Source organism: Cnephaeus nilssonii, assembly GCF_951640355.1.
Source record: "Cnephaeus nilssonii genome assembly, chromosome: X".
Lineage (NCBI taxonomy): Eukaryota > Metazoa > Chordata > Mammalia > Chiroptera > Vespertilionidae > Cnephaeus > Cnephaeus nilssonii.
In genome coordinates this window covers 79,912,661-79,927,476 of record NC_137071.1, presented here as the reverse complement: position 1 = coordinate 79,927,476, position 14,816 = coordinate 79,912,661, and the positions used below count along the sequence as shown (strand labels likewise).

The 14,816-nt window shown below is 39.2% G+C and overlaps 1 protein-coding gene across 1 annotated transcript in view; it reads left to right on the top strand.

Moving 5' to 3' along the window:
* The window catches only part of TRPC5 (transient receptor potential cation channel subfamily C member 5), a gene marked incomplete at both ends in the record, with an annotated part of 206,036 nt that overhangs the window by 116,490 nt on the left and 74,730 nt on the right, over positions 1 to 14,816 (top strand). The window contains one exon of the mRNA XM_079765692.1: positions 12,606 to 12,801. Coding sequence (XP_079621818.1) covers positions 12,606 to 12,801 — 196 coding nt within the window. The remainder of the gene's footprint in view (positions 1 to 12,605; positions 12,802 to 14,816) is intronic.

The window sequence follows — 14,816 nt, the reverse complement described above, 5'->3', positions numbered from 1 at the left end:
GTGAGGCTGGATCCTGGGTCTGGGTGAGGCCGTGTGCCCCGGGATCCGGGTGAGGCTGGGTCCCAGGTCCGGGGGAAGCCGCGCGCACCTGGGTCCAGGTGAGGCCACGTGCCCCTGGGTCCAGATGAAGCCGTGCCCCTGGGTCTGGCCGAGACCCAACCAGAGGGAATCGAATTTGCATTACCACCATTTGTCCACCATCCAGAGCTGAGGGGTCAGTGCCAACATGTACACATAAGGAACTGGTGGACATTGATATTGGGTATCAAAAGAACTGTTGGTCCAGAAAGAAACTCACTACAGACTGATTCATTTGCCTGTCAGCATAACTATTATTGCTCATCTCACATTCAGTTCATATAAGTATATCTCTAGTGACACATGATCTCGCTCATCTAGGGGAAATGATGAACAACATAGACTGATGAAAAAGAACAGAACCAGAAACAAGGAGGCATCGATCGGACTATCGGGCCTCAGAGGGAGGATAGGGGAGGGTGAGGGGAGGGGGGAGAGATCAACCAAAGGACTTGTGTGCATGCATATGAGCCTAACCAATGGTTAAGTTCAACAGGGGTTTGGGGCATCCGTGGGGAGGGGTGTGGGATGGGAATGGGGGGATGAGGACAAATATGTGACACCTTAATCAATAAAGAAATTTTAAAAAAATGTTGGGTTGGGCCTTAATACTAAGCCAAGCTGAGATTTAGATCACTCTGATCTTGGGTCATCAGCCTCAAAGCTGCCCCCAAGGGGGAAATTATGTGGGAACAATAGAAAATACCTCTAAGACCTCTGATCAGCAAGAAGGTTTCAATGTAGTGGGGCAGGTGACACCAAGAACCTACTGAAACTAGGGAGTATAGAGTAAAGGAGTTGTTTCATTTTGTAGTTCAATATCATCAGCTCTTCAATGAATCTATACTGAAATGTATTTTGAGAGTAACTATTTAGGACACTGTGTAGTTGGTTTTGAAGGCTGCAGAGTGAAAGAGCAATTTAAGTAGATGTAGAACCCACCGCTCACTATGGAACAATCAGAAATGGCTATATACAATCCATATACCCAGGAGGTTATTTCTGAAGGAACAGCCAGCCTGGTGGACTGGATAAAAGCCATTAAGGTCTATTTACCCTGATAAGGGGGACTTTCCATCTCCCCCTGTAAATGTTGAGCCAAGTAGATCCCCCCAGATGAAGCAGCTGGTATGCTTCATATGCAAGCCATGTGGGACTGGCTTTATGATGACTGGGATATTCATTGCTGAATATGCCTATTACCCAGGTTATGGTAAATGCTATGGTTAAGAGGGCCACTTTCATTTGGGTACCCCATGTAACCTTTCTACTGCAAAACCCAGGGACCTTTGGGGAAGCCTTATCAAATTTCCTGTCTCAGCTTCCTCCTCACCCCCACCCCCACCCTCGGCCAGGTCTTACATGTGCTAGTAAAAAACATTAAGCTAAGTAACAGAAGAATAAGAAGAGACCAAAAAGGTGGAAATTTTTCAGTAGTTATTAAGAAATAAGATGGCCCTGCTGGTGGTGTGGTTCAGTTGGTTGGAGCATTGTCCTATACACCAAAGGGGTGCAGGTTCCATTCCTGGTCAGGGTGAGTGCTGGAGGCAACCAATCTCTCTCTCTCTCTCTCTCTCTCTCTCTCTCTCTCTCTCTCTCTCAACAATTTAAAAAAAGAAATAAGGTGAATAAAGCAAATATTGATAGGAGCAGAAACAAAGGGGAGAGTCACAAGACTCATCCCAGCAGGATGCAAATCTTAAGATGGTTATTTTAAAATGAGATGAATAAAATGGACATGATGAGATTAAAATAAAAATTTTAGTACAGTACTATCAAAGGTTGAGTGAGACAAAGGGACCTGTGCTGGTTCCCCAACATTAAAGGGTCCAAAAAAAGTCCACTCTACCCTAGTTTGGTGAAATTAAAAAAGCCAGAAGATAAAAATTACAATGAGAAACATGATCAGCAATTTCTTCTGGCAGTAGTTAGTTAAATTAATCAAGTTAGGCTGACACAAGAGCTAGGGTCTCTTGGATCAACCCCTGGCTGGGGACCTAAAAACTTTTGCACAAGAGTAAGTAACATGGTCAGAGGGTGGAAAAGAGAAGTTTCCAGGACTGATTTAACACAAGAGTCCCACAAACTGTGGTACCAAAACCCATTGGTGAAGCCCTGACTCAGGCTTCACCAATTGAGATCATATAAAAATGTAAGGGTTGTTAGAATTATGAAAGTTGGAATGTTTAGCAGGCTTTATGTAAAGAAGTTGTGTCTCCTCTTCCTGAATGTTTTATGGAAATAGATATATATCTGACAGTGCAAAACTTCCCCTACTCAGTATTATAAAATCAAAACCTGTTGATGAAGACCAAATAGAGCAGGGGTCCTCAAACTTTTTAAACAGGGGGCCAGTTCACTGTCCCTCAGACCGTTGGAGGGCCGGACTATAGTTTAAAAAAACTATGAACAAATTCCTATGCACACTGCACATATCTTATTTTGAAGTAAAAAAACAAAACGGCAAAAATACCGGCATGTGGCCCGCGGGGCCGTAGTTTGAAGACGCCTGAAATAGAGGCTGCAGTTAGAGACATAAGGGTTGATGGGATTAAGGTCAACATTTGTAGAATTGGTATGTCTGAATGGGATTTATGTGAAGTGGTTGCATCTCTTTTACCTGATTGTATTATTGGGGTGAGCATTGTATCTGATCGAGGAATGTTTTCCCTACCTAGGATTGTAAAACAGAAGGCATGTTAATTGGACATGCTAAATGGGAACCAATAAGGTTGCTTGAGCACACACAGTGTAGAATAGAAGCTGGAATGCTGGTAGGGAAAAATGCTCTGTGTAATAATCTTTTGTGGAGTGTAGAATGGAGTTATCGCAAAAGCTTGTGAGCATCTCCCAGTGACAACTGCGCCACCTTTCACAAAAATAAGCTAGAAAGAGAGGACAGGCTGAAAGAAAGATTAAAATCAGCTTACCTTCTGGGATTAATTTAAGGTTTCAAAGAGTACCAAGCACTGATTGGAAATGTTTCCCATTCCTACTGGGAACACAGGAGACAGCTCAAGACTCTTTGTCCATGAGTCTACTACCTCCAGACACATGGAACTCCTGTAACTTTTCTTTGAAAATTCAATACCTATTTATTTAGGACCTTCAAGCCTTAAGAGTGGCTTTTTTTTCTGACAAATCACTATTAGAGAAATAGACAATAGAAAGCAAATAAGCACACTTCAGGAAATGTGTTAGGTTCCAAGAATGGTGATGGGTTTACCCTGGTGTCAGTGGCCTATACATTTCTCATCTTCACCCCAAGTTCTGGGGAGTGCCACTCATCAGTATCACAATAATGACCCCAAGGTTGTGAGATATTCTTAGTCATTAAATTAAGATATAATTTTTACCTTTAACTCTATAAACTGAAGCACTTTAGTGGACTCAGATATTCTAGAAAGCCGTTCATTAACAAAGGCTAAGAAAGAAGTATTTCTGCTTGACCCCAAGCTCCACAAATTGAGAATGGAAAAAGCAATCCTACCTAGCTTATTCTTATTATTTGCCTCTAGCAGAATTTTCTAAAATGGGTTACAAATAACCACAATGAGGGAAATGTTAATAGACATGAAAACAGGATCTAAGATCAAATGTTTTTTGAAAATGCTAAGACAAATTTTAAAAGATTTCTTCATTGTAGGACTTCTCAGACTTTCCATTGTGAATGTACAATGTTGTGAGAGGTTTCCCCTAATGTATTGGCCAGGATGATGTTCCAGTGAATAGAGTTTGAAAAATGTTAGCTTATTCCATTGCCCATTTTGCAGTGCCCACCCACTCCACTAGGCCATAATTATTGCCTCTCAGGGTAAAATTTTGGATAGAGAAACCAGACTCATGTGAAAGGAAAGAGAGGCCAAAATGAGTTGACAAAGAAATAGTGCTATTTTTATTAATCCAATCTTGGGTGTTTAATGGCAACTGGTCACCTTGCTAGTGCCTCCGGACAAGGAAATGCTTCCTCTCCTGCATAACTCTAGAGACAGATTTCACATCAACCTGTTTTCAATATAAAGAGCAATTTTGTAGTGGCTAAGCACTAGGAGATTATATTTGTTCCCACCAAAGCATTCAACAGAATTTAACATCTAAATGCAAGGTGTTTTCCAAGATGCCAGGTCCCTGCCAATTACTCTTTCATATAAACTATGTTTAGGAAGTTTATGAAACACCTTCTTGCAAGTCTGTAGTGATTATTAACACCCCTGTTGCCAACTGACATTTTGCTCCCATCACTTTCCTAGCAGGGATAATTGACAAGAATGGGCACTGTCATACACAAAATTATATCTTGAGGGGTCAGTTATGAAGAAGCATCATCCTGCTGGGGCCAAATCAACAGTAATATTAGCTCAACTTTTCTCTAGGTGTTGAATTTTTTTTCTTCCATACACCTCTGACTCTGATTTATGTTTTCTTTTAAATTATTTAACTCAGGCATTTTTTGTATAAACCTACTAAAATACATGCTACTCAGGGCATCAGAAAGACTCAGCTTTTAGAGAAGGGGAAAGTGAACTCGTTTGTATGCCTAGAACAAAGAATGGCATGCTTATTGTCATCCTTTTTCTTCTGATTCTACAGAGATGCCATTGCTATTCTTTGGCTTAAAAGAGGGAAAAATCTCTTTTTCCCCTTGGCACATAATTCAAGGGAACTTTATTGTCCTTGCTGACAATCACATGACAGTACTATTGGTGGTTTTAGTTCAGAATTCCATATTGGGAGTACTTGGCCTTCATCTACTGTCAAGAGAAGCAACTGGGAAGGCATTACCATTCTGATCACACAGGACTTGTGAGAGAAAAAGGGTGGAAATGGTAAGAAGCTAACTTTCTGGTCTTATATCTCTTTCTGAGGCCAAAACCTTTATCTCCAGATGCCTCCTGAATACATCTGGCTGTGCCACAGGTCTCTCAAACACAAAATATCCACAGCTAAATTCCTTATCTCCATATCCCCATCCTAAACCTATTTCCACTTTAATTCCTCACCTTATTAAGTAACACCAGCCAGAATCCTAGGCATCGTCTTTATTCAGGTCTACATTAGTTCTTCCAAGAACTGCTGCATGCTTAACTTGTCTCCCAGCTTTAAGTCTTTCCTTTCAAAAAAAATTATTGAATTTATTGAGGTGACATTGGTTAATGCAATTTTATAGGTTTCAAGTGTACAATTCTATAAAGCATCATCTGTATATTGTGTGCTCATCACTCAAAGTCAAGTCTCATCCCATGACCATTTATCCCCTCCTTTGCCCTCTTTTACCTTGCCCCACCACCCTATCCATCTGGCAATCAAGCTACTGTAATCTGTGTCTATAAATTGGGGGGAGGGGTGTTAATCACTTCACCTTTTCACCCAGTTCTCCAACCCCTTCTCCTCTTCTAGCTATCAGTCTGTTCTCTGTACCTATGAATCTGTTTCTATTTTGTTCATTAGATTCTACATATAAGTGAAATCATATGGTACTTGTCTTTCTCTGACTGGCTTATTTCATTTAGCATAAAACTCTCCAGGTTCATCCATGCTGTTACAAGGGGTAAGGATTTCCTTCTTTTTTTTTAACAGCCGAGTAATATTCCATTGCATAAATGTACTAGAGCTTTATTATCCACTCATCTACTGATGGGCACTTAGGTTGCGTCAAAATCTTGGCTATCCTATCTAATAAAAGAGTAATATGCAAATTGACCATCACTCTAACACACAAGATGGCTGCCCCCATGTGGTCAAAGATGGCTTCCCCATGTGGACACAAGATGGCTGCCACAAGATGGCCAGCAGGGGAATGCAGTTGGGAGGGATCAGGCCAGCAGGGGAGGGCAGTTGTGGGTGATCAGGCCAGCAGGGGAGGGCAGTTGGGGGTGACCAGGCATGCAGGGGAGGGCAGTTGGGGGGGACCAGGCCTGCAGGGGAGGGCAGTTAGAGGTAACCAGGCCGGCAGAGGAGGGAAGTTGGGGGTGACCGGGCCTGCAGGGAAGGGCAGTTGGGAGGGACCCAGCCCTGCAGGGGAGGGCAGTTAGGGGTGACCAGGCCTGCAGGGGAGGGCAGTTAAGCAATCAGGCTGGCAGGGGAGCAGTTAGGCATCAATCAGGGTGGCAGGGGAGTGGGTATGGGGTGATCAGACTGGCAGGCAGAAGTGGTTAGGGGCAATCAGGAAGGCAGGCAGGTGAGCAGTTGGGAGCCAGCAGTCCTGGATTGTGAGAGGGATGTCCGACTGCCCATTTAGGCCCGATCCAGGTAGGATTGGGCCTAAAAGGGCAGTCGGACATCCCTCGAGGGGTCCCAGATTGGAGAGGGTGCAGGCTGGGCTGAGGGACAACCCCCCCATCCCCCGTGCATGAATTTTGTGCACTCGGCCTCTAGTTGTAAATAATGATGCAATGAAATAGGGGTGCATATATTCTCCCAAATTTATCAGTTCTAGTGTTTTGGGTTTCTTTGGAAAAATTCCCAGAAGTGGAGTGACTAGTTCATAAGGCAGTGGACATTTTTAATTTTTTGAGGAATCTCTATACTGTTTTCTTTAGTGGCTGCACCAATCTACATTCCCACCAACAGTGCATGAGGGTTCCCTTTTCTCCACATCCTGGCCAACACTTGTTGTTTGTTGATTTATTGATGATAGCCATTCTGACAGGTGCTAGGTAATATCTCATTATGGTTTTAATTTGCAGCTCTCTGTTAATTAGTGAAGTTAAGCATCTTTACATATGTCTATTGGATATTGGTATGTCCTCTTGGGAGAAGTATCTATTCAATTCCTTTGCACATTTCTCAATTAGATTGTTTGTGGGGTTTTTTGGTGTTTAATTGTATGAGTTCTTTATACATTTAGGATATTAACCCCCTATAAGATGTAAAATTGGTAAATATGTTATCCTATTTAGTGGATTGTCTTTTCATTTTGTTGATGGTTTCCTTTCCTATGCAAACCTTTTTAGTTTGATATAGTCCCATTTGTTTATTTTTTCTTTTGTTTCATATATATATATATATATATATATATATATATATATATATATATCCTTGGGCTAAGAGAAATGTCAGAGAGTTTTCTTCTAGGATTTTTATGATTTCAAGTCTTATATTAAGTCTTCAATCCATTTTGAGTTTATTCTTGTGTATCGTGTAAGAAAGTAGTCTAGTTCCATTTTTTGCATGTATCTGTCCAGTTTTCCCAACACCATTTATTGAATAGGCTATCTTTACCCTATTGTATGTTTTGCAACCTTTGTAAAGTATTAATTGACCATAATGTGTGGGTTTATTTCTGGGTTCTCTATTCTGTTCCACTGATCTTAATGTCTGTTTTTATTCCTAGATAATTTATTTATTTTAATGCAATTGTAAATGGAATTATTTTCTTAGTTTTCCTTTATGATAGTTCATTATTGGTGTATTAAATACAACTGATTTATAGATATTGATATTGTATCCTGCTACTTTACTGAATTCATTCATCAGTTCTAGTAGTTTTGGTGGAATCTTTAAGGTTCTCAATATACAGTATCATGTCATATGAAAATAATGACAGTTTTACTTTTCAATTTGCATGCCTTTTATTTCTTCTTCTTGTCTGATCACTGTGGATAGGACTTCCAGTACTATGTTGAATACGAGTGGTGAAAGCGTGCATCCCTTACTTGTTACTGATCTTAGGGAAAACACTTTTAGATTTTGCCCATTGAGTATGATGTTGGCTGTGAGTTTGTCATATATGGCCTTTATTCCCACTTTGCTGAGAGTTTTTATCATAATTGGGTGCTGGATTTTATGAAATGCTATTTCTGAATATATTGGTATGAGCATGTGGTTTTTATCTTTCATTTTGTTTACGTGGTGTATCATGTTTATTGATTTGCGGATATTGTACTAACCTTGTATCCCAGGAATAAATCCAAGTTGATCATGATGTATGATCTTTTTAATGTATTTCTGGATCCAGTTCACTAATATTTTGTTGAGGGTTTCAGCATTATGTTCATCAGAGATATTGGCCTATAATTTTCTTTCTTTGTGGTGTCTTTATCTGGTTTGCATTTAGGATACTACTGGCCTCATGAAGTGAGCTTGGGAGTCTTACCTGCTCTTGAATTTTGGGAATAGTTTGAGAAGGATAGGTGTTATTTCTTCTTTGGTACAATTCACCTGTGAAGCTGTCCAATCCAGAACTTTTGTTTGTTGAAAGTTTTTGTTTTATTACTGCTTTGATTTCATTAGTTGTTATCTGTCTATTAGGATTATCTGATTCTTCCTGAATCAGTTTTAGAAGATTGTTTTATTCTAGGAATGTATCCATTTTGTCCACATTGTCCAATTTGTTGTCATATAATTGTTAATAATTCTTTCTTACAATTCATTTTATTTCTGTGGAGTCAGTTGTTACTTCTCCTTTTTCATTTCCAATTTTATTTATTTGGTTCCTCACTCTTTTTTTCTTGATGAGTCTGTTAAAGGTTTGTTAATCTTGTTTATCTTTTCAAAAAAAAACAGCACTTGGTTTCACTTATCTTTTGTATTTTTTAGACTCTATTTTGTTTATTTATGCTCTGGTTTTTATTTCTTCTAGACATTTTGGGCATTTTTGTTGCTGTTCTTTTCATAGTACTTTTAAGTGTAAAGTTATATTGTTTATTTGAGATTCTTCTTGTTTCTGATTTTAGGCCTGTAGTGCTATGAATTTCATTCATAGGGCTGCTTTTGCTATGTCCCATTGATTTGAGGTTGTTGTATCTTCATTTTCATTTGCTTCAAGGTATATTTTGATTTCTTCCTTGATCTCGTTTCTAAGTCATTCAGTGTTTAGTCATGTTACTTAGCCTCCATATCTTTGTGTGTTTTTCTTTTCTTTATTGATTAAGGTTTTACATATGTGTTCTTATCCCTCTGTTGCCCCCCATCCCTCCACCCATGCCCTCACCCCCCTGGTGTCTGTGTCCATTGGTTAGGCTTATATGTCTTTGTGTGTTTTTCTTTTTTTTTCTTGTGATTGATTTCTAGTACCATTATGGTCAGAGAATATGCTTGTTATGATTTCCATCTTCTTAAATTTATTAAGACTTAAAATCTGGATTAGTATAACAGTCTGGGGCTTTATGCTAAGAAGTTGACTATTGAAAGTAGAAACTGAATGGTGTAGATATCAGTTATAAATATTTTTCTGAAACATGAAAAAAATAAATTATTAAGACTTATTTTGGGTCCTAACATGTGAGTCTATCCTAGAAAGTGTTCCATGTGCCAGCCTTAAGTCTTATCTCTCATCCAAATAACTTCCCACCTGCCACACGCAGGTTTCTTTCTAAATACCAGTGTTATCCTGTCATCTCCCAGGCTTAAGGCTCACCAGGTATCTGAATTTTCTCCAGTATAAAATTCACCTCTTTACCATAGCACACAGGATTTAGTTATCTGGACCCCACCTCTCCACCCTCTTACTCCTGTCCTTCATAGTCAACATCTTTCTTGCACTTTTCCAACTACAGGGGAGCTTCTCAGCCCTACAGCCTTCACACATAACATACCATTCCTTCTGCCTAAAATGCCCATCCTGGCCAGCCTAGAACACTTGTACCCCTCCTCTAATTCTCTGCCAAAGCATTACCTGCTCTTTAAGTCTTTTCTTACTCTGACCTTGCTCTCAGTAACAGTCTCCTGTGTTTTCCATGGCCTTCTAACTACATCTCTATTACAATAAATAATCTGCTGTATTTTAGTAATTTATTGTCTTTCACCATACTGAGATTCCCAGCTTAGTAAGCCTTGTACCTATCATAGAGGAAACTAAGACATAAAGGTGTTCAACATGCCCATTAAATAACTGACTGAAAAGGATGAAGTCCAGTAGCAATCCTATCTTTAATTCTAGAAGGAGAATTTTACCCTCCCCCCATATGGTTGAAGTACCTGGCCAGCTCTGTCATTCTGCTGATCAACTTTGAACTTGCTGTCAGCAAAAACCCTTAGCCTTTCTGCTATCTCCCTCATTTTGTACTTGGGCACTTGGCGTGAGAGCAAAGCTCTACATTGATCCCTATTAAATGTCATCTCATTAGTTCTAGCACATTGTTCCAGGCTGTTAAAATATTTTTGAAACTTGATACTGTCATTCAATCTATTAGCTAACACTCCAAGTCTTATGTCATCTGAAAATCTAAACTTACCATCTATTCTCATCTAAAGCATTGAAAACACTCTCAGACCAGCTTGGTATTTGCTGGATAGAATATTGGGCAGCTATTGAAATGTTACCTTTGAAGACTCTATATATATACAATATCTATAATTTTTAAAAGCACAAAATTTATATATACTATGATTTCAATTATGTAAACTAGATATACAAATGGATGACAATCTATAAGGACAATAAAGAAAGTCAAAACAACAACAAGGTTGTATTTGGGTTGATGATTAGTAATACTCATAAAAATAACTAATATTTACTAAGTGTGAGGTCCAGGCACTATTACAAAATGAGCTTTACATGAATTAACTCATATAATCTTTATAACCATGCTATCAGGTAGCCACTATTATTATTAACTATTTTACAAATGGAGAAATTAGGGCACAAAGAAGTTAAGCAGGCTGCTCCCAGTCACATAGATGATCAGTGGCAGAGTTAGGATTTCAATTTAGGCATACATGCTCCAGTCTTCTTTATTCTTGATGCAGGTATAAGACTGGTTTTGTAAAGCCATGTAAAATTTGTTGTGTAAAATTACAATAATCACAAATGCAGCCCTAGCTGGTTTGGCTCAGTGGATAGAGTGTTGGCCTGTGGATTGAAGGGTCCCAGATTTGATTCCAGTCAAGGGCACATGCCCAGGTTGCAGGCTCTATCCCCAGTAGGGAGCATCAGAGGCAGCCGATCAATTATTTTCTTTCATCATTAATGTTTTTCTATCTCCCTCTCCCTCTCCCTTCCTCTCTAAAATCAATAAAATATATATTTTTTAAAAATGTATGTATAGCTAAATAGCACAGAGCTGTGACCTAGCAGGTCATTTGCAACCCCCTTGTAGACTATCACCATTCATTTATGGCTATTCCTAATCAATGTTGATTCTCTACCTAACATTCAGTCCATATTTTCCCATATTATTTACGTGGATAAAAACTTAGTCCCCTCAAAGGCTTTTCTTTTTTTTTCTGAACAGATATTAAATGTCCTTATTGATTGTCTTCAGCTTTATCCCTTAATTTCAGTTCATAGCCTTCTTACTAGTAATACGATCATCACAGGGTGGTGCCATTCATTTGTACTTTCTTTAGTTATTTTCTTCTCCTGTCATCTTTTATAGAGTTATTCAACAAACATTTATTCAGCAACTGCTATGTGCCAAGCAATGAGCATATTGAGTAAGATGGCATCCTTATCCTCAAGAAGTTCATAGTCTAATGGAAAGTACAAGCAAACAATTAGAATAACTGCCATTTTTAATGCTAACGATATCCCAGACACTATGTTGGGTGCAGTATCTTATGTGATAGAGTAAGGTGGTTAAGTGTGTGGGCTCCAGAGTCAGAAGAACTGGGTGCAAATCCTACCTCTTCCTGCCTATGTGACCACTCTGTACCTCAGCTTCTCATTTGAAAAAACAAAATAGTATTTACTTCATTGGGTTATTCTGAGAATCAAATATTATAATACATTGAAAACACCACAGTGCCTGCCATATAGTAAGAGCACAACAAATGTTAACAATTGGTATTTATCCTATCAATAACTATTTTAGAAATCAGGGAACTTGAAGTTTAAAGTGGCTATGTAACTTTTCCAAAGTCAAATAGTTAATAAACACTTATAGCTGGGTGACCATGAGGAAGTCATTCAATCTCTGAACCTCTGTTTCCTCAGAAGTAACAAAGTTTTTATACGGATCATAATGATAATGTATGTAAAGTGCTTAGTATGCTTTTATAGTACTCAATAATTATTAGTTAATATAACATTTAAAACAACTCATATAACGTGTTAATTCAAAAATCCTTAAGCTCCTCAACTGAGCTGAGCACCATCCTGGGAGCTGTGGGAATCACAATAGAAGTATTAGAAATGATAAGTGCCCATGTTCACTCAACTAGCAAATGTCAGAGTTGACATTTTAATCCACAGCAATATAATCCAAGCACCATAATGCAAGTGCCACTGTATTTCTCCCTCTATGTAATTAGACTGATGGTAAATCACATGGTCTGAAGATGAGAGAGGAAGTTTGGTGGAGGAAGTCTTCAGCCCTTGAAACAAGTCTTTCAATGCTATAGGTGCTGCGTAGACTAAGAAGAGGGAAATGGTATAGGTGGAAAGACAAAGCGTAAGAAGAAGTGAGAACAAACAAACAAACTGATCTAGCTGGTTTGAGTTGGGGAAGAGACCAAAATATGTGAGATCATCAGTCTACCTGTTTGGATGCAAATATGGCAGCCTCCTTATTAAGCAGATCACCTCACATTTTCTCTCATCTTGCTATTCCTAAAGAATTAACTAACCTGCTCTTTTCTCTCTTTAGGCTCTTTGAAACCCTTCAGTCACTCTTCTGGTCTGTATTCGGACTTTTAAATCTCTATGTCACCAATGTGAAAGCCAGACATGAGTTCACAGAGTTTGTGGGAGCTACCATGTTTGGGACATACAACGTCATCTCCCTGGTAGTGCTGCTGAACATGCTGATAGCCATGATGAACAACTCCTACCAGCTTATTGCCGTGAGTAGCTTTGTTTTACAAGGGTGGTTCCCTTTACTAGGGTGGTTTCAGGGAGGTCACATTGGCAATCTGTCTGCTTAAATTATTTTACATGAGCTTTCCTAGTTGTTAGATTGAATTATTTATTTCCAAAACAACTCAGTTTGGACTCTCAGTCCATTGAATCTCAGAAATCTAAAAGATGTTCTACTTAATAAGGTTTTTTGATTACCTGATAAAAAATATTTTTAAATCTCTGAATCTGTTTTCTTGTCTTAGTAAGGAGAGCTCAGGAGGTCTGAGTATAATTTTGCTACAACATGTCACCCCCCTAACCTCTAGGGGAGATTGAGCTGATCCAGTTCTCTAGGAAACAGGGCCTTATCTCTCTCTTCACTGCAATCATCTTTCTCCCAAAACTGAGCATTCCACTGACAAGGACAACCTTCTCAGACAGAGTGGCTATGTTCTTGATCAAGGATATATGAATAACTGTACTTCACTGTGAGATGCTCTTAAGTAGAGTCCATAGATGAATATTTTTCCACCATCACGTACCATTTGGATCAGCAATATTTCTTACTCTAAACTAGAAATGGCAAAGGTATAAGATATGAGATCAGTCTGGGCCCTGCCTTGTTTTGCAATGCCAAAGTAAATATATAGCAAAGAAGTTCTGGCTATTAGAGGTCCTATTTAGTTGGATATCAGTGAATGTGGATATTTAGTTAATATTAAGATGCTAAATCACCCCCATGGGTTCATCTCTTGCTCAAGGTTTTGCTGTAGCATTAAAGGGACAGAATAAAAAGACCCGAGTCTTATATTCCTTCATAGGTTCTATTTTTCTGACTTGGTTTGCCACTGAGGAGTCATTTAGCCTATAGAAAAGAAGCTTAATTTTTTGTTACGTGTGTGTGTGTGTGTGTGTGAGAGAGAGAGAGAGAGAGAGAGAGAGAGAGAGAGAGAGAGAGAATGTGTCTACAGGCATACCTCGTTTTATTGTGCTTCACAGATGTTTCATTTTTTTTACAAATTGGAGACAGGACCCTCCACCAGCAAAAATATTATGATTGCTTTATTGCAATATTCACTTTATTGCAGTGGTCTGGAACCAAACCTACAATATTCCAAGGTATGTCTGTACAGGCACACATGTGTACACACATATTTCATAAATGTTATTGGTGATAGTAAACATCTGTGATCCATTTCCATTAAGGACAGAACAAAGAGGAAAGGATTTATGTTGTAGCGGGAAATTTTTGAGTTAGATGTATGGAAGAACTTCCTAATCATAAATGGCAATCTATATATATAAAAGCCTAAGTGACTGTTTGACCATTCGACTGTTCAATCTTTCGACCAGTAGCTATGACATGCACTGACCACCATGGGGAAGATGCTCAACACACAGGCATAGAAACATGGAACAGACTGATGAATCTCAGAGGGAAGTTGGGGGAGGGTTGGAAGAGATTAACCAAAGACCTTATATAGAGGCCTGGTGCACAGATTCGTGCACCAGTGGGGTCCCCTGGCCTGGCACGCAGTGATTGGGCCAAAACCAGCAGTCCGACATCCCCCGAGGGGTCTCAGATTGCAAGAGGGCGCAGGCCAGTCCACTGGTGCACAAATCCATGCACCAGGCCTCTAGTGAAATATATTCTTCTAGGTGGATTTGTAGCATTTCTTTCATTAGAGAGTTGTAAAAATCAGGATATAAAATTATCTACTAGGATGGTTAAGATCTTAGGTGCTTAGTTGGGGGAGAAGGCACAGGAATATAGTGAAATCTATTACATTAAGAATTAGAAGACCAGGGATTTTAGTCCTAGTTCTGTCAATTATAACTGTGTGACCTTGAGTAACTTTTCCTTCAGGAGCCTCAGTTTCTTCATCCAAAAATTGAGGGGATTGGAATGCATGGTCTTTTTCCCCCCAGTTTTATCGATATACAATTGACATCCAGTCATGAGCCCCATAACAATATTTTGGTCAACAATGGACCACATAAAAGATGGTGGTTCCATCTT